Below are 25,605 nucleotides of genomic sequence, written 5' to 3'. Positions count from 1 at the left end.
TGGACATGAATGTTCCTCCTCTCTCGGATACTGCGCAGTCTTTGTTGCAGGGGGCTTGGCGCTGGATCCTCAGCCGTATTTTCTCATCCCATTGGTAGACAGCGACACAAAGAGACTGGGCCAATAATAAAACCACGTAATCTTAAAGCAATAGTGCCTCTACAGAACAGTGGAAGAATTGCGTTGTGCATTTAACGTTGTACAACTTTAATTGGCATTTCTGTGTAGTATTTACCATATGATTCACAGGCTGACACCATTAATGTAATGGATATTTTCATGGGTCCATATGCCATTTATCTGACTAATGATGGACATAACTTCTTGCTCATGTCAACAAAATTAAATCTAATGAATGAAATGGCATTGCTGTGACTTTTGTTCACACTCTTGCATGAATGTTGTACTTATCAGTCATTCCCGCTAATAACATTAACATCAGTCTAATCACGTAATATTTTAATTTTAAAAAGTTATCATCCTTGACAAGCTGCTTAGTCACTTTGAAATAATCTGTGGTAGACTTAAAGTGACTGTCACAGAAAAATAAACTCTTTTTTGCCAGGTTGTACTTGCACTAAACGTTCCTGGGCCACGATGACTTCACAGGACAACCGGTGATGGCCAGCAGTACACGTTTATTGTAGCCTGTACTTTCATTTGATCCTATCTATCTATGCGTCATTCAGAATTACATCTGAGTGTTAGTCATTTCTGTGACTATTGGTACAACCAGATGTATTTTCAAATTCATTTCACATCGGGAACTGCTGTAAGGATCACATTGAGGGGGATACCATCCTGAACAATTCCATCAAAACGGCTTTATTGGTCTCCATATCATTTTTAAAAGGTTACGTCTGATACGGCTTGCATAAGTAAAAGAATATTGCATAACGTGCAGAGACAAGAAACAGAGTATGCTTTGACAAATAGTCATTCTGACTCGAAACGTTAGTTCCCTTCTCTCCCCACGGATGCTGTCAGACCTGCTGCGATTGTCCAGTATTTTCTGTTTTTGAAACATAGTGTGGTGTTGATGCCTATACTTACCCGCTTGTGTTTATTCTGCACGAAAAATCATCGCAATATGTATGCTATAGAGTTTGTGTTGCAATTCCAGAAAAAAACTGAATGGATGGCCGGGGTGTTAAATCAGAACAACACTACAGATGTGCGATTGCATCTTTACTTCAATTCTCATATTAGGAATAGTTGCACTTTGGAGCAGGTGGAATTAATGTAATCAAATGTGTTTGTGTTCACTTCGGCACGAAGAATAGAGAAGTAGTGCTCTATTTGAAAGGAGAATTGCCACATCAATGTCCCATGCAGAAGGGTCTGGCTGTCCCGGAACATGAAGCAGAGAAAGTTGGAATGAAGGTGCAGCAAGTGGTTGCGAATGTCAACGTCATGTTAACGTTAATTGCAAGCCAATTGATTGTAAAATTAGCGAAGATTTATTTGGGTTGCACAGGATATTGAAACCAAATCTGGAATACTGTCGCAGTTTTGGTCTCATAGTTTGGATTGCATTGGATTGGATTTGGATTTGGATTGGATTTGTTTATTGTCACGTGTACCGAGTACAGTAAATGTATTGTTTTGCGTACAGCAGAGACAGATTATTCCGTCCATTTAACGGAAACACATAGGGCTAACTTAAAATAAACAATGTAAATGCATATATGCAAACTATCTTGTCAGTAGAGAATATAGGATGTAATTGCATTAGAAAGCTTTGAGAGACGTTTTACTCGATGGTTTTCTGGGATAAAGGGGCTGTCTTATGACTGAAGGTTGGATAGGTCCAGATTCTATCCTTTGGAGTGCAAAACAACGGGAGTGTATCTTATTGAAACAAATAAGATCCGGTGTGGGCTTTGCAGCGTGGATGCTGAGAGGATGTTTTCCCTTCTGGCAGAGTCTAGAATTAGGAGACCCAGTTCAAAATTCAGGGATCACGCATTTAAAACTGAGGCAAATATTTTTTTTCTCTCAGAGCATCGTCAATCTACGTAATTCTCTGCGCCCGATAGCGGTGGTGGAACGTTCCTTAAATATTTTGAACGTTGATCCAGAGTTTCGGGAAGCGAGAGAGTCAAGTGTAATGGGGCGTAAGATGGGGGGCGGGATGGTGAGGGCGGACAGCTAGGAAAGCGGAGTTGACACCACAGTCAGATCAGAGATGGTCTTATCTAAAGATGCAGTGGGCCCGAGGGACCAAATAGCCCACTCCTACTTTTAATTATTGTATGTCCAGGCTACATGATCTCTGAGAAGAAAACGTGGAAGAGTGTTATTACATATGTTACAGAAGTAGATTGAAGTTTTAACAATAACTGTAGGAAATATAATGTTCACATTCCGACATAATGCTTCATCAGAATTGTTCGGAAATGTATTAATTTGGAAATGCAAAAATAATTATGTCTCATACGTTGATTGGCCTCCAGTATATTTTTAATTAGTCCTCTTTTTTCGACAAATTTCCAGTGTTTGCCTGATGCGTTTATCTTGATCTCAAAATTTCAATTACAGATGACGCCTAACAAAATCGGTGTTATTGATATAATGGATCTGATATATTTACTGTTTAATCAATTACAGCTGCTATCACTGAGTTAGAAACTTAATTGGATGTAATACAACTTGAAAACAATAAACATGTATCTCGCGTCACAAGTGCCAACGATCTCATTAGTTATATCGGGTGAAGCAGTCCCACTCTCCTGCACGGCACATTGTTCAGATTGGATATATATCTGAGGTGGAGCAGAGAGTTATTTAATTTTTTTTTAAAGTGAAATTATTCTTGGCTCCATCTAAACTTGAATACATTCAAGATGGAAATCGTTCAGGCTGGCTTTTGCTTTCACCCACATCCATATGCCTCCATGTTATTTGAATACCCACACGATAATTAGGCTATCGAGTGTTGGCAGAGGAGCATAACCTTTAATCCCGCCTGCACTTTCATGCAGAAAAATAATAAGGCCCACAGCAGCTATAAATAAACCACAGTAAAATTTTGATCAGATGCCGATGAAGCCGTCTTCCCCAACAGGTTGACATGAGATGCAGTTTCAAAAACATGAATCTTATGCTGAGCCAGCAATGAATGTAGATGAAAGCAATGGTTCTCCATCCTCCCTCAGCATGGTCGCGAGTTTCTGTTTGAGTGAACCCTTCACACCCCAAAATGCTGCATTTTTAAGATTACTCCAGTCTCACAAGTTACTGTCAACAGTCTGTTACAATGAGCTTCAGGGTTTGTTGAGTAAGCCGGGCGTTTTGTCCAGGATCCGCGTCCGATGCTGTCAACTTTCTGACCAAGTAACCCGGATCGGCAGATCTCGGCATGGTCGCCTCTGCAGTTGAGTTTATATTTGTCATAGGTGATGGGATTACAGAGGCATTTTCATTCTGATCGACGGTGATCACATTTGCAGTCACGTTGCTACAGTGTGGAGGAGAACCTACGTCCTTTGCTTGCGCTGAAACTTGAAAACTACCGAACTATTCCAAATAGAACATAGAACAGTACAGCACAGAACAGGCCCTTCGGCCCTCAATGTTGTGCCGAGCCATGATCACCCTACTCAAACCCACGTATCCACCCTATACCCGTAACCCAACAACCCCCCCCCCCCCCTTAACCTTACTTTTAATAGGACACTACGGGCAATTTAGCATGGCCAATCCACCTAACCCGCACATCTTTGGACTGTGGGAGGAAACCGGAGCACCCGGAGGAAACCCACGCACACAGGGGGAGGACGTGCAGACTCCACACAGACAGTGACCCAGCCGGGAATCGAACCTGGGACCCTGGAGCTGTGAAGCATTTATGCTAACCACCATGCTACCCTGCTGCCCCAAATCGAAACACCGCTGCGCAAACAGCACGCAATTGGCTGAATCAGTTGACACGAAAGTGGGCGGAGGGAAGCCGAAACGAAAAGTAACGCTCATGAATTCAGGAATCGTGTCATTTTGACTAAAATCTGCATCAAATACACAATGACGTTTTTTTTGTCAGTTACCTATCGTACGGGGTTTGAGTAAGGGTACGTGCGTTGTCATTTATATCTCAAACTTGAACTCGGAAGATTTTGTTGGTCGGGGTGCGGAGCCTAAATCTGTGGATGTGATGGTAATGTTGTGTTGGGACACATCTTCACGATCAATGTGACAAACATTGAACACTGTGTAATAATTGTGAAAGCAGCATCAAGTTTAAAAGTGATATATCTGGCGATGTGGTAATGAATATTTTGCAGTTCTTCGGAAACTCTGTCTGCAGCTCGTAAAACTGAAGTTATTGATGGGGCGTGCTCTGCTATCCAAGTCGATACTGATGTTATTATTTCAGGAGCGTTATCATTAAACGAGTAACTTGTAGAAGAATGTAACAGTATACTGATACTGCATGGAAATATCTGCCCTCAACCAGTATCAAATCTGATCATTTTCAGCTTCTTCGATCTCCACGATGCAGATTAGTCTAATTCCTCCATTTGTTCCGTGTAAGATAAATGTGTTAGCCTGAATGTGATCGCTGACAGGATATATTATCTCACCTTGCAGAACTTCACCTATAAGCAGTGTTTTTAGTCTCGCAATCACCCTCGGTATCCATGGGTACGTTTTCGGTGGTGGTGATGAGATAAACGGTCACTTCGCAATCCGGGTCCTTGTCGTTCACATCAAGTACAGTATTGGCAATCTGGGTGGTCCCGAATTTCTCCGGGTTCATTCCAACAAACGCTGCCTGTATTGGCGATTGACATGTTGTCCACGGGCTTGGGGTGGATCAATCACCTGTTCCGGGACGTCAGTTTGTTCATTTCTATTGCGAAGTTCTCGCTTTGGCTCAGTTTGCATTCGCTCACTCTGCTCGTTCCAGCGCCTCGATCAGTCGAGCTCAATCACGTAAAGCGAGTACGGGCGATTCCTTTTCTGAGATCTCGAGTTAGAATTCAGTTCTTGTCGAGAATCTCAACTCCAATTTTAGGGGATCTTGAAACACAGCCTCCATCAGGAAAATAAAACATGTGAGTCTTAGTTCACGAAGATGTTTCCTGTCTATATTTGCAAACCATTGTGGTTGCTACACGCGAGTGACGCTGTTCTAATGCTTCTGATACCCTTTCTCCTTCCAGCCAGTATAATTCGCGGATTTGTAAGGTATTATAAAAGACAGTTTGGTGAGTTGCTGTGGTGCATCTCGTATTTATTCCCTACCTCTGCCTCTGTTTGCCTATACTGGAGGAAGTGAAGGCTGACCTTGGTGAATCTGGTACCAATGAAGTGAATTAACTTCGTCCTGAATTGTATCGAGCTTTTAGAATATTGTTGGAGCAGCAATCATCAAGGCCCGGGATAGTACTCCATCAAACTCCTGCCTTGCGCTTTATGAATGGTGGACAGACTTTCGAGAATCAGGAGGAGTGCTAATCATGGCAGCATTCCCAACCTTTGACCTGCTATTGTAACCACTGTATTTACCTGGCTAGTCCGGTTCAGTTTCTGGTCAATTGTAAATCGCGGCTGTTGATAGGGGGATTCAGCAGTTGTAATCTCATTCAATGACATAGAAAATTCATATATGGTCTGTACGATGCTCATTTAGTGGGTTTTGTGTGGCGAGAATGCTATTTGCCATTTAATAGTTCACGTCAGAACGTTGTCCTGTCCGTACTCAATATTTTCCTGGACTGCTTCAGTATCTTAGGAAGGGTGAATGTCACTGCACATTGTGCGGTCATCAGCGAAATTCCACATTTCGAATGTCTTTGATAAATCAGCTGAAGATCTGGACGTAGGACACAATCCTGGGGAACTCCTGCAGCTATGCCTCGGAACAGAGGGGAATGACCAAAACAACCACAACCATCTTACTTTGAGCTACGTGTGACTTCACTCAGCGGTGTGTTTTCAACTTGATGTCCATGAAATTCATTTCTTCTCGGCCTCCTTGATGCCGCACTTGTTCAAATGCTGCGTAAAGATTAGGGGCAATAACATTCTTCGCCCCTCTGAGTTCACAGCTTTTATCCAAATTTAGAAAAAGGGTTTAATTAGGCCACCAGCTCCAGTAGTAATTGTGAAACCTAAAATGCGCACCAGTGAGTGGGATATTGCTGCTTATTTGTCACTTGAGAGCACAGTCACCGACAGCTTCAGTCATTTGGTTGATGATCGCGAGGAGACTGGTGGAGTAATAACTGTTCAAATTATACTTGCCCAGGTTTTTCTGGTCAGGATGTATCTTGGAATTCGGGCCTGTGCCAATGCTGTGCCTTTGGGAAAGCATTGGCCGTGACATGGCGAGTTCTGGAGCACAAGTCATCTCTTGCTGGAATGTTGTCATGTCTGGGGCTGGTTTAGCACAGGGATAATTAGCTGGCTTTTAAAGCAGACCATGGCAGGCCTGTAGCGCGGGTTCAATTCCCGTACCAGCCTCCCAGAGCAGGCGCCGGAATGTGGCGACGGGGAGCTTTTCACAGTAACTTCACGTGTAGCCTAGTTGTGACAATAAGCGATTTTCATGTCCCAGAGCGTTTGCAGTATCCATTGCCTTCAGCTGTTTGTTGATATCATTGGAGTCTGAAGACTGGCATCTGTGATGCTAACGAATGCAAGACGACATCTGACTGAAGATGTTTGCAAATGCTGCGAATGTATTTTCTGCACTGATGTTCTGCACTCACCTCCGTCATTGGGAATGTGTATAGTTGTGGAGGCGCCAACTCCAATTAGATACATAGAACCATAGAATTCATACAGTTCAGAAGGAGGCCATTGGGCCCGTGGAGTCTGCACCGGCGCTTTGAAAGAACACCCTACTACCTAGACGCACTCCTACGCAAACCCCATAGCCCAACTAACCTGCACATCTTTGGAGTGACGAAGGAAACCACCGTAGACACTAGGAGAAAGTGCAAACTCCACATAGTCAAAGACGGAATTGAACCTGGCCCAGTGGCGCTGTGAGGCAACAGTGCCACCCACTGTACCAACGTGCCCTGTGTTGTTTACTTGCCGACCACCGCTCATGACGGTATGGGGCAGGAGTGCAGAGCTGAGATCTGATCCTTTGCTTGTGAGATATTTTAACTCTGCCTCTTGTATTCTGATTCCGTTTTCTGCATGCAAGCAGTTCTTTGTTGTAGTTTTAACATGTTGACAAACCATTTTTCTGTCTGCCTGGATGTGATTCTGCTTTACTACCCTGCACACTTCCTTGAACCAGTCCTGGTTTGCTTATGAGGAAAGGCTGAACTGGCTAAGTGTCTATCTGTTGGAGTTTATAACAGTCTTAAGAAACATGTAAGATTCTGAAGGACATAGCGAAAAGGTAGACCTCATCTCACTGTTGTAAAGTAAATGCTCGCTCATTTAGGAAATGAAATGAGGAAAGATAATCTCTCAGAGAGCTATGATGAGGGTGGGAGGTGGTAGTCAGCAGGGTGTTTCCTTGTCCATATGTAACCTGATGTCATGAGACTTTGTGGATCTGGAGATCCTGTGGGAGAAACCCAGGTCACTTACTTCCTGACTGGATAACATATTTCCGCGGCCTCTTTTTAATCTGTCCTCCTTGTGGGCAGGAAATACCCATTGATTGTGCTGGTGGTCATAAGCATATTCTATAAGATTGTATTCGGCGAGGTTCTTTTTTGTATTCATTCCAGGAATGTGGACATCGCCTCATAGGCCAGTATTTATTGCTGATCCGTAATTTGCCCTTGAGATATTTGTGGCGAATACGATTTGAACTGCTGCCGTCTATGTGGTGTGTTGCACTCACAGTGCTGTTAGGGTGGGAGTTTCAAGATTTTGATCCAGAGACAGTGAAGCGATGGCTATATAGTTCCAAGTCAGAATAGTGTGTCATGTGTAGTCTAAATACCAGGTCGTGCTGTTCCCATGCATCTGCTGCCGTTGTCCTTCTGGATGGTACTGGTTGTGGGTTCGTCAGCTGCTGCATAAGGAGCCTTGATGAGTTCATGCAATGCATCTTGCAGATAGTACAGAATGCTGCCATTGTGCGTCGGAGGTAAACACAGCCAATGTTGTGGTTTGCATGCCAAGGAAGCAGGCTGCTTTGTTCCACTCAGCGTCAATTATAATGAGTGCTGTTGGAGCTGCGCTCACCGAAGCAATTTGGGAGTATTTCATCAAGCTCCGGACATGTGCTATGTCTTTAATGGGCTGGCTTTGGGGAGCAAGGAGGTGAGTTATTGGCTGCAGGTTTCCGAGCCTCTGACCTACTCTTGTAGCCACAGCATTTATATTCCCGGTCCATTTATGTTTCTGCTGAAAAGAAATGCCCATAGATGTTGACAGTGAGCAATTAAGCTGTGGCAATGTCATTGGGTGTGAAGGGGAGATGGTTGCGTTCTGTCTTGTTGGAGATGGTCATTTCTTGGCATTTACACTGCACGAATGCTACTTGCCACTTGTCAGCCCAAGTCTGGATATTGTCCAGTGTAGCTGCATTTGGGCATTGAATGCTTCAGGACCTGAAGGATCAGGAAATGTGGAATCATCAGCGAATATCCCAATTGCTGACGTTGTGATGAAAGTAAGGTCATTGGTGAAGCATCGGAAGATGGTTCGGCTAGTACACTACTTTGGGTAACTCCTGCAGCAATGTCTTCTAACGGAGATGATTAACCTCCATCAAGCACAACCATCTTCCTTTGTGCGAGATATGACCCCAATCAGCGGAACACTTCCCCACTAATTCCCATAGCCTCACGTTTTGCGCGATGCAATCGTCTCGCCACATTTGGCAAATGCTTCCTTGCTGTCAAGGGCAGCCAATCTCACCTCACCTCTGTAGTCCAGCCAATTGTTTCATGTTTGGCCGAAGGCTGTCATGAGGTCAGGAGCTTAGTGGGCATGGTGGAACCGAAACAGATCAAACAAAGAACTAAGAACAAAGACCAATACAGCACAGCAACAGGCCCTTCGGCCCTCCAAGCCTGCACCGACCATGGTACCTGCTTAAACTATAACCGCATGCACTTATGGATTCCACATCCTGCCATTCCCACCCTATTGATATATTTGTCTAGATGCCCCTCTGTCTTCTGTGCCCACGCCAGTTCTGTATCCAACTTGCCAGCTCTCGTCTGATCCCATGTGACTTCACCTTTTGTACCAGTCTATCATGTGGTACCTTATCAAACGCTTTACTGTAGTCCATGTATACCACACCTACTGCCTTGCCACAATCTATCACCTTTGTCACTGCCTCGAAAATGTTGATCAAATTAGTGAGGCACGATCTCTCCTTCACAAAACCATGCTGTCCATCACTAATAAGATCGTCAGTGAGCAGCTTCCTGCTAAGCAAATGAATCTTGATTGCACTGTTGATGATCACTTTCAGTAATTTACTGATGATCCAGAGTACTATGATGGGCGGTAGTAGACTGGGGTTTGGCTTGTCCTACTTTTTCTGTTCCGGTCAAACCTCAGCAACTTTCCACAATTCTGGTTAAATGCCGGTGTGCAGCGGTATTGGAACAGCTTTGTAGGGCTGGTTCTGGAGTACAGGTATTTCGTACTATTGACAAAATATTGCTGGCGTCCATAGCCTTTGACATCGACTGCGCATTGAGTGGTGTCTTGATATCATGCAGTGTGAATCGAATTGGCTGAAGAATGACACTTGCGACAATGGCAACCTCAAGAGGAGGGCGAGATGGAGCCTCCGTTAAGCAATACTGGCTTAAGATTGTTGTAACTGCTACAGCCCACTGAGGTGTTGGGCTCCCCACCACGAACTATGGGAATATTTATGGAGACATGCCCCCTGTAGGACGTTTAATTGTCTGCCATCATTCATGATTGGACATGGGAGGACTGCAGAGCTTCGGTTTGTTCCCGATGGTTGTAAGATCACTTGACTCTATATTTTGCCTGCTGTTTATTCTGGGTTGGCTCGTAAGAAGACCTGCATTGTAGCTTCACGAGGTTGGCACCACATTTTTGGTGAGCCTGGCGCTATATCTGGCATGCTCTCTTACACTCTTCATTGAGCAGAGTTGATACCCTAGCTTTGTGGCAATGGGAGCATGGGGCATATGCCTGAATGTGCACTTAACCATTGCGATTCAGTGCATTGCTGCTGCTGCTGCTGATAGCCCACAGCCCATTCTTGAGTTGTGGAAGCAGTTAAAACTCTTTGGCATTGTTTTAATGCCACACACCACAATCAGGTCTATCCTCGTGTGAGGGCAGACCTTTTTCTGGATCGTGACCATACAGTGGGCAGGCCTACTGACATTGTCACGGTCAGGTGCATCTGGGGCACGAATATTGGCAGCAAACACGTAAATTACGTGTTTTGCTATTGTTGGTTCACCCACCCCTGCCGCAGACCCAGACTGGCAGCTCTGTCCTTTAGGACTCGGTCAACCAGGTCAGTTGGTGTCACCCTTAGTAATGGAGATTGAAGTTCCCCACCCAGAGTACACTCTGCACCCTTGCCGCCCTCAGTCCTTCCTCCAAATTGTAGTCACATGGTGCAATACTGCTTCGTCAGATGAGGACGGGGTCGGGACTGATGCGGTCATATGTGTTAGTTAGCAGGAGGTTTATATACTCGTCTGTGACGAGGCACCATAATACGTCATGGAGTTCGGAGTTGATGTTCAGGATTCCAGGGCAACTCCCGCCTGACCGTTTACCACCGTGCATTCACCTCTGCTGATGGGGCAAGGCATACTCAGGATGCTGTGGGTGGTGTCTGCGACATGACGTGTAAGGTACGATTTGGTGAATATGACTATGTCAGGTTGTTGCTTGAAAACCTGTTCCAGTTGTTAGTAAGGAGGACTTTGCAGAATCGACAGGACTGAGTGTGTCATTGTCTATTCTGGAGCCTAAGTCGATGCTGGATGGATTTTCCTTTTTTATCCTTGATACACTTCCCAGTGGTTTGATATACGTGAGTGGTTTGCGAGGTCAGCACATGTAGGCCAGACCATGCGTGGCCTGCATATTTCCGTCCCTCTGGATGTTAGTGAGTCAGGTGGATTTCGACAAAAATCGACAAGCGTTTGACGGTCATCGATCCATTTTTGAATGCAGATTTGGTTTTGATAAGTGTTCAATTTCCACCACCCCGCATCCCCAGCGGATTTCCTTGAGTCTCTGGTTTATGAGTCTGGTGAGAAAAGCAGTAACCAGCACCTCTCCCTATTTCGTTGCTATAAGTTGTCTCACCATTGACATTAATACTGTATTGGTGCAATAATTTTGAATGATTAACTGGTCTCCAAAGACGTCTTACTTTGTTATCATAAAGGTTTTATACAAAATACTCCATTTCATTCCGATCTTGAAACAAATATTTTGAAAAAGATTGTCTTATGTTGTGGAGACAAAGTATGCGTTCCGCAAATACCGAATTTGTATCCAGCTTATCAAAATTGTAAAGGGTAAATTTTATAAGTGCATCCGCACAATCATATGTTGTTATGATAAGAAACAGATTACTACAATGCATAACCCTTGACCTGAGATATGGCCAGGATAATTACCTAACAGTATAACACGTTTCTTGCATTTGGGAAGTACGGAGGTAGCTACTGTTTGGGCAATAAATTAAATAAAACATTTCCCCTCCTTACAAACATGCAAACATAAATCAAATATTTTATTGGAAGATTTCACATCAGCAATTTTATACTGAATATTTTAAGGAGATAAAGAAATGCCAAGATGAAATGAAAAAAATGAAAATCGCTTATTGTCACAAGTAGGCTTCAAAGGAAGTTACTATGAAAAGCCCCTAGTCGCCACATTCCGGCGCCTGTTCGGGGAGGCTGTTACGGGAATTGAACCGTGCTGCTGGCCTGCCTTGGTCTGCTTTCAAAGCCAGCGAATTAGCCCTGTGCTAAACTGCCCTTTTTTGGGTCTGACTGGGCCTGAAGCAGCAACACCTGTTCAACTTCCATTCAACTGTAAGAATTAGTGAAGATGTTGAAGGCAGAGTGCGAAGCTGCTGGGAGAACTATTAAACAGTCGGGTGTCAGGATATTTCTAATTTACGCGGTAGCACGTAATTTTGGCGTGAGCACTTCAACAATGCCCTCTCAAAAAGCAAGTGGCTGTTTAGCAGCAAATACGGCATTGTCTTCGGCGTGAAGGGCTACTTTAAATTATGCACAAACTTGACTTTCAAATGCTCACTGCTTTTGGAATTTTAAGAGGACTGAAGCTCAGGTGCACAGGGGGATCTTCCGACGGTTGCGAACAGATCCCTGAAGTCGGCAGGTCGTATTAATAGGGCAGTTAAGAAGGCACATGGACACAAGCCTAATCAGTCGTGGATTCGATTATAAAAGTAGGGAAGATATGTTGGAGCTGTACACAACTTTGGATAGGCTACAACGGGTGTACTGTGTGCAGTTCTGGCCGACTCACTGTGGGAAGGATGTGATTGAACTATAGGGGGTGCACAGGAGATTCACCGGGAAGTTGCCTCGGATGAAATATTTGATTAATGAAGAGAGGCTGACTCAGATCTTATTGTTTTCTTTGGAGCAGAGAAGACTGATGGCGGATTTTATTCAGGTATATACGATTATGAGGGGTATAGTCAGGGTGGAAAGGCAGCAGCTGGCTCCTTTAGCTGAAGGCTTCAAAATGAGGGGGGATAATTTTAAGGTGAGTGGCAGGATGTTTCGAGGGGACTTGAGGATTTTGTTTTCACCCAGATGGAGGTGAACGTCTGGAATGCACTGCCGGGGAGGTTAGGAGGGACAATCAACATCGGAACCATTAAAAAGTACGTGGATTAGTACTTGAAATGCCACAACATTCAATGACTCTATGGTTCTATACAAAATGCGGTTTGGGATACTTCATCGACATTTCAAGTAATCTTTATTCCTGAAATCCTCTTAGGGCCTCACGTCGTAATATTGTGTGATGTACTACTCCACCTGAGTGGAAACTTTATAAAGGATAAAAAGTGAAATGGACTGGTTGATCATGCTGGATGTCTTCCTCTGCCTGGATGAAGAAGGAATGCATTACATGAAGCCAGGAGGAGCAGTAAGAACTGCTGCAGGAGGGAGGCACAGGGGAGCAAGTAGGGTAAATGTGTTTTCCTTCGCCCATCTGGATAAAATAGGTATCTGGTCTTCTGGACATTCTCCATAGGATATCCATTACCAACTCCAAGGAGTTGTGAATTATATTTTCTAGTCCCTGAACCATCCTATTAAATGCCATTGTGTGCAATCACACTTTCAAAGGAAATGGTTGCAAGGAGCCCCAAAAGGCTTCTTCATCAACGTTGCAACAGTCAGCACTTTAGAGACTTTCAAAAAGGTTGATTTGTTTAGCATTGCACCCATTTCGTGCCGTTGTTTACACTATGAACAATCAAGCATGTGTTTAATTAATCTGATTTTTAATTGTAGTGAAATTGGCATCTATGATGACCAATCATTTACATCTTATTTTAGTTCTATAATTGGTTTAATTTCAACGCAAGAAAGGTTTTTTTTAATGTTGAATGGAGGGAAGATGGATAAATAGGCAGTGATTTTAATGTTTTGGAGACATTCATTTGGGATGGAAAGGTGACAAAGTAGTTAGCACTATTGCCTCACAGCTCCAGGGACCTGGATTCAATTCGGGCTTCGGGTGACTGTGTGGAGATGGCATTTTCTCCCCGTGTCTACATGGGTTTCCTCTGGGTGTTCCGGTCTCCTCCCTCGGCCCAAATATGTGCAGGTTCGATGGATTGGCCGTGCTAAATTTCCCCTTAGTATGCAAAAAGTTAGGTCGGGTTACTCGGGTGCAGGGATAGGGATGAGGCGTGAGCTTAAATAGGGTATTCTTTCCCAGTCTTGATGGGCCGAATGGCCTCCTTCTGTATTGTACATTCTATGTACCATAGCACTGTACGCAGTACAAAATCCCATGAAACTCGTTTAACACCATACGTCTCTCACGCTGCGTTTCACATTTTCTGTTTATGTTGAACCTTCTACCTTCCAAATGAATATAGACATCCACCACACTGATTGGGGGAACAACATTAGTTACGAATAAGCAAAATAGTCTTTTACGCACAGAAATTTTTAAAATTCGTACACCAATATTACCTCGACTTTTGCTTCTTTATATTTCGTCGAAATATATTCATCATAGGTATTTAGCTCAGTCTTTCTGGAAACTCCATTTTTTTAATGAAGTCTATAATTTCTTTGAGTGGGCGGAGGTCCATTATAAAACACAATGATGTACTCATGTAGCTTTCCATATCACGATCAATGGTCATCAGTGGGTGTCTGTTCTAGGCTTCTGTTTCTATGTTCACAGATATTTTTAAAAACTCTTTCCTTCCTGACGGAGACAACTTTCTCCACACCAGTGTCTCTCACATTATGTTTTCCACCGTTACAATACTTAGCATGAAGCTATATTCACTCAAATAATGCACGGGGCATGTTTCTTTTATATTTAGTTCGTCCGCTCAACCTCAACAGGTTGCTCAAGCCACTAAATAATCATTGCTCACTTAAGGTCAGCAGAGTGTATATGGGTATTCAAACTGGCACGTATACAAGTTATTCCAATGGATGCAGCATCGTGCCTTCCCATAATATCTCCCACATTAATTATTATGATCCATTGGCTTTGATAACAACCAATTTATGGATTGTCATTGGTCCCTGGACCAGGAGGGGTTCAAGGTTTCACACAGAATATCTCTGAGCACCAACACGCGCTGCATTTTTTAAAGAAACACAACTTTTTGAAATATTATTTCAGTATATGTCAAGCTCTGATTCCTCCTTTATATTTCCACATCACCCCATTATTTTCTGGTTTACATGCCCAAGATATATGCAGTTAAGTTCCTCTCACCTCATGAATTGTGCCCTTCCTGGTCGAGATTGATGCCTCTTCATATTTTGCTGCTACACATGTGCCAGTCTTGAGATCAATCATGGATGCAGCCGAACCATGTAACTTTAGAACCTTCAAATCATTCATAGCTGGATCATAGTGAAGCTGCCGTGGAAGTGTCGCGTTTTCATACGTCTGGGTATAATTGGATGGTATTTGAAGATTTACACTGGCCTTTTGAATTCCATGGGCCGAGCTTGTCCGGGAAAAGTATGACGTATTCCAACCACAAAAGCCACTGTTGATATAATGTCTGCCTGTGCAAACCTTAACACCGAGAAATAAAATAGCCACAAGTAAAACAAATGAAGTTGTGCCAAATAAAATCATCAGGTAAAATTTCAAATCCCATTTCCACGGTCCACTGGGACCTAACGTTGCAATATTAGACGCATTTTCTGTTGTAGAATCCTGCACTGATACATTGATAGTGATCGTCGAGGAAAGCGATGGGGTTCCGTTGTCCCTCACCAAAATGATGATTTTTCGCCTGACTGGATCTTTACGTGTAAAGTGGCGAATCGTCCATAATTCTCCTGTTTCTGGAGCCACAGTAAACAAACTTTCATCAGAGGGCTGATAGAGTTGGTAAACAAGTTGAGCATTCAGACCAGAATCGGCATCAGTAGCTGTTACTTTTGCAACCAAGTAACCTGGTTCGGCCGATCTCGGTATTTTGTCCTCTGCGGTGGATGCTTTGATAGGCGAAGGTGAGACGATCACAGGGGCATTGTCATTCTGGTCCACGATGATCACATTGACCGTTACATTACTGCTGAGGGTAGGTGACCCAGAATCCCGCACTCTCACATGAACTTCAAAGCTTGTTAGTTGTTCAAAATCAAACGAATGCTGTGCAGACATCACACCACTCACTGAGTTTATTGAGACGAAAGTGGATGTAGTTAAACCGTTTATCAAGCTATTCAAAATAGAATAAGAAAGTTCGGCATTTTGATTGGAATCTGGATCAAAGGCTGACACAGATCCGATTGAAGCACCAATCACATTATTTTCTGTTACATACATGGCAAAGGTAGGCTGCGTAAAACGTGGCTCATTGTCATTTATATCTGTGACCAGAACTCGGATGGTTTTCGTGGTGGACAGGGGAGGGTTACCTGCATCGGTGCACGTAATAGTAATGTTGTATTCTGGTACAGTTTCGCGATCTATATCACCTTGAGTGACTAACGTATAGTAATTTTTAAAAGAAGTGGTAAGTTTAAACGGGATATCTCTGGGGATGCTGCAATGAACGTCTGCTGTGTTTTCAGAGTCTCTGTCTGTAATTCTTAGAACAGCGACTGCAGTGTCCGGGGAAGCGTTTTCTGAGATTGTGCTTAAAGTAGAAGTTATGACTATTTCAGGGGCATTGTCATTGATATCAGTAACAATGATCAAAACCTTACAGTAGACTGCCAATGGATATGGAGCTCTATCGTTAGCTTGTACTGAAATCTGGTAACTCTGTGTTTCCTCAAAATCCAGATTACCAGTTAGCCTGATTTCTCCGGTTGCTGCCTGCAAGCTAAATACCTCACGCACTTTGTCAGGAGTGTGATCGCTGAAAGAATAAATTACCTCACCGTTGATACCATCGTCCTTGTCCACCGCAGTTACTTTCACAATCAATGTATCTCTGGGTGTATTTTCTGCAGTGGTAACTTGATAGATGTTTTGTTGGCAAACTGGGACATTGTCGTTCGCATCAACCACAATAATTTTAATTTGGATGGTTCCGAATCTCTCCGGGTTCCCTCCATCAAATGCCGTCAGTGTTAGTCGCTGAGTCGGTTCTTGCTCTCGGTCCAACTGCCGCTGAAGCACCAGTTCTGGGATGCCAGATTCCTCACCCTCTGACTGCGATTTCAATCTGAAATACTCGTTTGAACTCAGTTGATAGGAGCGAATACTGTTAGTTCCAGCGTCCGGATCAAGAGCACTCTGGAGTGGAAAGGATGTTCCAAGCGGCGTCATTTCGGATATTTCTAGGTCAACCTCGCTTCTCCGAAAAACGGGCGCATTATCGTTTTTGTCGAGAATGTCTACTTCAATACGGTATACCTGAAGCGGATTTTCAACCATAGCCTCCAACATTAATACGCAACTGAGGCCTTGTTCACAAAGCTGCTCTCTGTCTATTTTTTCTTTTATATGCAAATGTCCAGTTTCCAAATTCACGATTAAATATTGTTTATTGTTTTCAGATTCAATCCGTAGCCTGCGTTTAACTAACTGTTTAAGATCCAACCCGAGGTCCTTCGAAATATTTCCAACAAAGGCACCAAGCTCTAATTCTTCAGGAATTGAGTAGCGAATATTCCCATAGACAGATTCAGAAACAAACATGAGAATGACGGTAAGAAACGACCGTCGCGGCACTCCGCTATTTAGCAAGAAGGCCATTCCCGATCAATGTACAGCAAATATAACTGTCTGCTTCTCAGATGAATCAAATGCTCCTTACTGAAACGGTGAACACGTAATTGTTCATTACCTTAAATTCCAGAATCTAAGAAGACTATTTTTCACCAGTCCCCGAGTGTTCTTTGTCAAAATCGCAAAGATTATTGATACAAATTCCGTTCTATTTCTCGGAGTCTTTCTTTGCTGTGAATCAAGAGCCTGGAGAAATGAATGTTCCTCCTCTCATCGATACTGCGCAGTGGTTGTTGCAGGGGGCGTTGTGCTGGATCCTCTGACAGATTTCCACAACCCATTGGCAGACAGCGACACAAAAGAGATTGGACCAATAATAATGCCCCTTATTCTTAAAGCAACAGTGCCTCTACAGAACGCTGGAAGAATTGCTTTGTATATTTAAGGTTGCACAACTTTAATTGACGTTTCTGTGCACTATTTAATGTATGTTTCATAAGATGTCAACATTAATAGTTAAGATAAATTCATGGGTCTATACACCATTCCCTGACTGAAGTTGTTAATCGCTACTTATTTATGTGAACAACAAATAGCCGAATGAATGAAATTGCCTCTTTGCATTGCTCTGCCCCTTGCTTGAATTCTTTATTTATCAACTGTTACCAGTAATAACGTTATTATCAGTCTAATCACGTCTTATTGCAAATGTAATATTCTCAGCTTTGAGAGACTTTTTGACTGTTTTAAATCATGTGTCCTAGCCTTAAAGCGACACGCGCAGAGAAAAAAACTTTTTTTGCCATGTCTTATTCCATTAATCGCTCTTGCGCCACGGGGACGACCGAGTTTCAGGAAAACACACCATCACTTTCACAGGACAACTAGGGGTGGAAAAGAAATATTGCCTTTCTGGTGGGATATGCGATGATTGTGGGCTGCACTGTAATCTCATTCGAACAATGCATCGTTCAGAATGACTTCTGAATTTTGCTAATGTCTGACACTATCGATCCAACCAATGTATTTTCAAATTCATTCCTCATCGGGAAACTGCTATCTTGATCATATTGAGGAGTATGACTTCCTCAGCCAAGCCATCAAAATGTGTTTCTTGGTCTCTGAAGTATTTTGAAAAGAGAAATATCTGGTGGAGGCTTGCATTTATAAAAGAATATTATATGAAGCGCACAGACAAGAGACAGAGTATCTTGTTGGATGCCTCTATCTCGCTATATGTATTTACTCGGCACAAAACGTCATATTTGAGGAAAACTTAACGGATCGTCGATATGTTGATGCAGGAGTGCAGCTGCATCTTTTCCTCAAGTCTGCACATTAGAAAAAAGTTTCAATTTGGAGCAGCTATAATATAAAGCAAGAAAACATGAACAGTTCACTTTAGCAAGACGTTTGCAAAAACAGTGATCAGTTTGAAAGGAGAAAGGCTGCATTACTCTTCCATATAGAGAGAGGGTTTAAACTAGTGTGACGGGGGTGGGAACGGGAACAGCAGGCCAGTAAATGTAGAGACTGGGGGGGGGGGGGGCGAAAGTAAGACTGAGATAGACACAGCGCAGAATAAGAGCAGGCAGAGGGAAGGTGCAGGGCTCAGTGGGACTATAGGTCTGGAGTGGAACCGCAAAAATTGAGTGAAATCCTTAATGAGTACTTTGTATCGGTATTCACCTGAAAGAAGGAAATGACGGAAGTTGATCTCAGGGATAGGTGTGTGAACGATCTTGAGACCGTCAATATATCAAAGGAGGAAATGTTGAGTATCCTAAATGACACTAACGTGGACAGATCCCCGGCACCAGATGGGATCTATCTGCGGCAGGCAAGGGGAGAAATAGCTGGGACCTCAGAAGATATCTTGACATCCTTTTTGACCACAGGCGAGGTCCCAGAGGACTGGAGAATAGCCAATGTTCTTCCCTTGTTTAAGCAAGGAAGCAGGGTTAATCCAGCAAATTATAGGCCGGTGAGCCTGACGCCAGTGGTGGGGAAGCTTTTGGAAAATATATAGAGGGGCAGGATATCTGCACATTTGGAGACAAATGGACCAGTTGGTGACAGGCAGCATAGTTTTGTACGAGGAAGGTCATGTATTTCCAAATTGATTGATCTTTTCGAAGAGGTGACAAAGGAAATTGATGAGGGAAGGGTTGTCGATGTAGTTTATATGGACTTTAATAAGGCATTTGACAAGTTCCCACATGACAGACTGGTAAAAAACTATAACTACACGGGATTCGTGGTGTGTTGGCTGGAAGGATACAGAACTGGCTTGGTTACAGAAGACAGAGAGTAGCAGTGGAAGGGTGTTTTTCAGAAATTAGATCTGTAGCTAGCACTGTTCCGCAGGGATCAGTGCTGTGGCCTCTGTTGTTCGTAGTATATATCAATGATCTGGATGAAAATGTGGCTGGTCTGATTAGTATGTTTGTGGATGATACAACAGGTAGAACAGGACATAGATAGCTTGGAGACTTGTTCACAGATATTGCAGATGGAGTTAAACCGGACAATTGCGAGGTGGTGCATTTTGAAGGATAGGAAGATTAGCAGTGCTGCTGGTAGTGCCGAGGATTATCACAGGATACAACAGGACATAGATAGCTTGGAGACTTATGCACAGATATTGCAGATGGAGATAAATCCGGACAATTGCGAGATGATGCATTTTGAAGGATCAAATCTAGGTATGAGTTATACTGTAAATGGCTATTCGTGTACCCGTCCCGATTCCTCTTAAATGTTGCTAAAGTGCGCTTCCCCCACATCCCTGGAAGCACGTTCCAGGCACATTAGGAACATTAAGATACGGAGGGATCTGGACGTGCAGGTCAACAGTTCCCTCAACGTGCCAAAACAGGTGACCAAGGTGACTAAGAAGGCATATGGCATGCTTGCCTTCATCAGCCGGGGGATTGAATACAGGAGTTGGGAAATCATGTTGCAGCTGTATAAAACCTTGGTTTGGCCTCATTTGCAGTATTACGTGCAGTTCTGGTCACCACATTATCAGAAGGATGTGGAAGCTTTGGAGAGAGTGCAAAGAAGGTTCACCAGGATGTTGCCTGGCCTCGAGGGTGTTAGCTATGAGGAGACGTTGAATAAACTAGGGTTCTTTACAGTGGAAAGCCGGGAGTCTACAAAATTATGAGGCGCATAGATAGGGTGGATAGTCACAGGATTTTCCCACGGGTGGATGCGTCAATTACAAAGGGGAACAGGTTCAAGGTGAGAGGAGGAACGTTTAATGGGGATGTGCGGGGTACGTTTTTCACACAGACAGTGGTGGGTGCCTGGAACGCGCTGCCAGGGATGTGGGGGAAGCGCACATTAGCAACATTTAAGAGGAATCGGGACGGGTACATGAATAGGGAGGAAATAGAGAGATACGGACCGAGTAAGGGCAGAATGTTTTGTTTTTAGTTAGGGCATCGTGATCGGCAAAGGCTTCGAGGGGGCCTGTTCCTGCACTGTACTTTTCTTTGTCCTTTGTTCTTTTAGGATTTCAGGTGTCATGCAACGTGAATCACAAATCACGGGCAGGTGGTTGAGATTGTCAATAGAAAATTATCATTTATTGCAAGGGGAATCGAGTGTAGAAATAGGGAATTTATCCTCCAACCCCTTTTCTGCCTATAGCGTTGGTACCAATGGGTAGCACGGTATCTGTCTGCTTACCTTCAGTATTCCCTGCAGCCGTTCAGTAATATTCTTGACCCCGGCAGCAGGGAGGCCTGAAACACCTGTCCGTTCCCCTTACAATCAAATCCCCTACCACTAGAGTCTTTGTCATTCATCCTCCTCCCATTTTGTGAAGCTGACCTGCCCCCCCCCCCCTAGTTCCAGCTCGGAAATGCGGTGGCTGCAGTTCGACACACATCAGGCACACATGGTCACAAGGGACAACTAAAGCTCTCATGATTCGCTGCATAGCACCAGAGGAGCTATGGGTTCAAGCTCCCCTGCCATGACTACCCTAGCACCCTTATCTGCTCCCTTTTTATATACTATGTAACAATATTATTTACTTATCTCCCTTACGATAGCTTTAGTTTAATTACTCTATCTTGTTTACTGATATTATTTTGTGGTAATATCTGTGCTGTTTTTCAGTTGGGAAAGTGGCATCGACACCACAATCAAATCAGAAATGGTCTTATGGGTTGGCGGGGAAGTTTGAGGGAACAAATAGCATATGCCTTTTAATATTTTATATGTACGGGCTACTAAATCTCTGGGAGTTAAATCTGGAAGAGTGTTGCATCTATTGCAGAAATACGGTGAAGTTTTATCAACAAGTGAAATAAATATATAAGAACATAAGAACATAAGAACTAGGAGCAGGAGTAGGCCATCTGGCCCCTCGAGCCTGCTCCGCCATTCAATTAGATCATGGCTGATCTTTTGTGGACTCAGCTCCACTTTCGGGCCCGAACACTATAACCCTTAATCCCTTTATTCTTCAAAAATCTATCTATCTTTACCTTAAAAACATGTAATGAAGGAGCCTCAACTGCTTCACTGGGCAAGGAATTCCATAGATTCACAACCCTTTGGGTGAAGAAGTTCCTCCTAAACTCAGTCCTAAATCTACTTCCCCTTATTTTGAGGCTATGTCCCCTAGTTCTGCTGTCACCCGCCAGTGGAAACAACCTGCCCACATCTATCCTATCTATTCCCTTCATAATTTTAAATGTTTCTATAAGATCCCCCCTCATCCTTCTAAATTCCAACGAGTACAGTCCCAGTCTACTCAACCTCTCCTCATAATCCAACCCCTTCAGGTCTGGGATTAACCTAGTGAATCTCCTCTGCACACCCTCCAGCGCCAGTACGACCTTTCTCAAGTAAGGAGACCAGAACTGAACTGAATATGATTCAATTTCCTACAAAGCACATAATCAGAATTGTTGGGAAAATGTATTCATTTGGAAATACATAGCAGAATTATTTTTCAGACGTTCATTGACCACTTCATTTGTTTCATTCTCTCCAAACTTTTAACATTCTCTTGCTACGTTTCTCTTAAAACTAATATTTCCATTAGAGATGTGCAAAGTACAAAGTAGCAGCCCCGCTCTCCCCCACAGCACATTGATCAGAATTGATATTAATCTCATGTGGTTCAGGGGTTATTTAAATTTTAGAGCATGGAATTATGTTTGGCTCCATCTTAAATTGGATACGTTTAATACCAAAATCTTTCAGGCTGGGTTTTGCTTTCGCGCACATCCATATAACTCAATGGTATTTAGCTACTCACACTAGACTTTTCAGTTTGCCATAGCGTGCTGCCAGAGCAGCAGTAGATTCTGATTGAATTTACAGTTTAATGGAGAGAAATAGTCAGGACTAAAAATGTATATATTTGACAAAGGAGATTATTCCAAAATATATTATTCAATTGAATCGTACATCAAATGTCGATGGTCCCTCATTTCCCAATAGGTTGGCATTAGCTACAGTTGCAAAAGCATGATTCTGTATGATAAGCCAATAATGATTGTATACGAAAGCAATGTTTTCCATCGTCCCCACCATGATTGGATTTCTGTTTCAGTGAATCCTTGACCCTAAAGCGCAGCATTGTCAAGATCTTTCCATCCTCACAAGCCAAAGTAAACAATCTGTCATCTCTGGACTTAAGACGTTGGTCAGGAAATGGACATTCTGCCCAGTTTCAGTGTCCTTGGGGATTGGAGAGCGACTGCAGAAAACTGCAGCAGGGAGGAATTTGAAGATCCTCGTGCATAATTCAGAATATTAGGCTAGGTAGTGATATGAAAGATGATAGTAAGACATTTTCTCAGTACAACAAAAGTGAGACAGAGGCAAGGATAGACAGCGGACGACTGGAACATGAGGCTGGAAAAGTAGTTATAGGAAAAAAAGAAATGGCAGAGGAACTGGACAGTTACTTTGCATCAGTCTTAGCAGTCCCAGTTCACGATTCTCTAAAGGTTTACATGCAGGTTCAGTCTGCAGTTAGGAAGGTAAATGCAATGTTATCATTCATGTCGAGAGGGCTAGAATACAAGAGTGGAGACGTACTTCTGAGGCGGTATAAGGCTCTTGTCAGACGCCATTTGGAGTATTGTGAGCAGTTGTGGATCCAATATATAAGGAAAAATGCGTTGGTCTTGGAAACGCTCCAGAGGAGGTCACAAGAATGATCCCCAGAACTAAGTACTTGTCATATGAGGAGCAGTTGATGACTCTGGTTCGGTACACTTTGGAGTTCAGAAGGATGAGGGGGTATCTCATTGAAACTTACAGGATACTGAAAGGCCTTGATAGAGTGGACGTGGGGAGGATGTTTCCACTCGTAGGAAAAACTGGAACCAGATGCCAGAGCCTCAGACTGAACACACGATTCTTTAAAAAGAGATAAGAAGAACTTTCTTCAGCTGAAGGGTGGTGAATTTGTGGAACTGTTTACCGCAGAATGCTGTGGACGCCAAATCACTGAGTGTCTTCAAGAGAGAGATATATATTTCCTCGATTAATTATGTGGATCAGGAGTAATGAGGAACATGCAGGAGAATGGAGATGAGAAACAAATCAGTCGAAGGGCTGAATGGCCTAATTCTGCTCCTGTGTCTTATGATGGAGAGATTATTAGTTTCTCTACACTGCGCTGATTTCTTTGCACTTGTGTGCGAGAATGTTACTTGCCAGTTGTCAGTTCAAGTCTAAATGTTGTCCTGCCTTCACAGAATAGTTTCATGGACTGCTTTATTATGTGAGCAGCTGTGAATGCCAGTGCACATTGAGCAATCATCAGCGAACGTCCCTATTTTTGAACTCATGATGGAGGGAATGTCGTTGATGACGCAGCTAAAACAAAATGTACCTGGAACATTGTTCTTTCGTGCCACCCTCCGATTTTCCATATTTTGTCCAAATTTGGATCAAAGCTGAAATTATTTCAGGAGCCAAGTGATCCATATGAAACCAAATTTGAAGATCATCACGTAGATTATTGCTATGTATTAGTCACTGGAGTGCATTGTCAAAGATGTCTTCAGTCATTTGATTGATGATCGCGAGGAGGCTAGTGAGATTATAAATGACCAAACGGTGCTGTTTTGGATTTTGTGGACAAGGCATACCTGTGGAAGTTCGCATATTGTCGGCTGCTGTAGCCAGTGCTGCTGTCATTTGAAAAGCACAGCTGGGGCGTTGACATTCGATGTAGAATGGATGTTTCCTCCTGTGCGAGAATCTGAAACTTGATCTCCATTTTTCCAAATAAATGGTCGCTCATTTAGGACAGGGATGAGAGAAAAGATTCTCTCACCGAGCTCTGAAGGCGTGTGAAATTCAGGTGAAAATCGGATCAGCTATGATCTTATTGAGTGATGGCGCAAGAGGGAGGTATTGAAATTCCTGGGACATTGGAACGGGCTCTGGAGAGGGGGACCTGTACAAACCGGACCGTCTGCACCTCGGCAAGACTAAAACCAATGTCCTAGGGGGAGTGTGTGCTAGTGCTGTTGGGGAGGGCTTAAACTAATGTGGCAGCGGGGTAGGAACTGATGCAGGAAGTCGGACGGGTGTATAGTGCGGACAGAAACAGAAGGCTTTAAGGGGAAAAGTGAAAGGCAGAGACAAATATCAAAAAGGGCCACAGTCCAGACTACACAGACTGTGGCGAAGTCAATGAATGGGTCCAGTAAGGCTAAGAGAAATAAAACCCAGGGAGAGTGGACAAAACATGACTGGACAGATGGTTTTTGAAAGCAAGGCAGAGAGCAAGGAAAGTCTAGGTTAAACTGCTTATTTGAATGCAAGGGGCCTGACGGGCAAGACAGATGAACCAAGGGCATGGATGGGTACATGGAACTTGTATATTATAGCCATTACTGAAACATGGTTAAGGGAGGGGCAGGACTGGCAGCGCAATGTTCCAGGATACAGATGCTATTGGAAAGGTAGAATAGGAGGTAAGAAAAATCAAATAATAATAAATAAAATCGCTTATTGTCACGAGTAGGCTTCAAATGAAGTTACTGTGAAAAGCCCTTAGTAGCCACATTCCGGCGCGTGTTCGGGGAGGCTGGTACAGGAAGAGAGGAGGAGGAGTTGCGTTTTTGATTAGGGAGAATATCACAGCAGGGCTGAGAGGGGATATATCCGAGGGTTCGTCCACTGAGTCTGTATGGGTAGAAGTGAAAAATAAACAGGGAGAGATCATTTGATTGGATTGTACTATAGGCCTCCAAATAGACAGCGGGAAATTGAGGAGCAAAT

General features: G+C 43.4%; 1 protein-coding gene across 9 annotated transcripts in view; it reads right to left on the bottom strand.

The window, feature by feature from the left end:
* The window catches only part of LOC119965489 (protocadherin-10-like), a 631,779-nt gene that overhangs the window by 429,338 nt on the left and 176,836 nt on the right, over positions 1-25,605 (bottom strand). Inside the window, exon 1 of one of the 9 annotated variants that reach the window (XM_038796343.1) lies at positions 14,911-17,624. The exons of the other annotated variants lie outside the window; for them this stretch is intronic. Within the exon in view, the coding sequence (XP_038652271.1) occupies positions 14,911-17,361 (2,451 nt within the window). The 5' untranslated portion in view covers positions 17,362-17,624. Of the gene's footprint in view, positions 1-14,910; positions 17,625-25,605 lie in introns of those variants that run through there. 9 annotated transcript variants of the gene reach the window in all.

The sequence above is a fragment of the Scyliorhinus canicula genome, chromosome 4 (assembly GCF_902713615.1).
Source record: "Scyliorhinus canicula chromosome 4, sScyCan1.1, whole genome shotgun sequence".
Taxonomy (NCBI): domain Eukaryota; kingdom Metazoa; phylum Chordata; class Chondrichthyes; order Carcharhiniformes; family Scyliorhinidae; genus Scyliorhinus; species Scyliorhinus canicula.
This window is presented reverse-complemented; position numbering and strand designations above follow the sequence as displayed.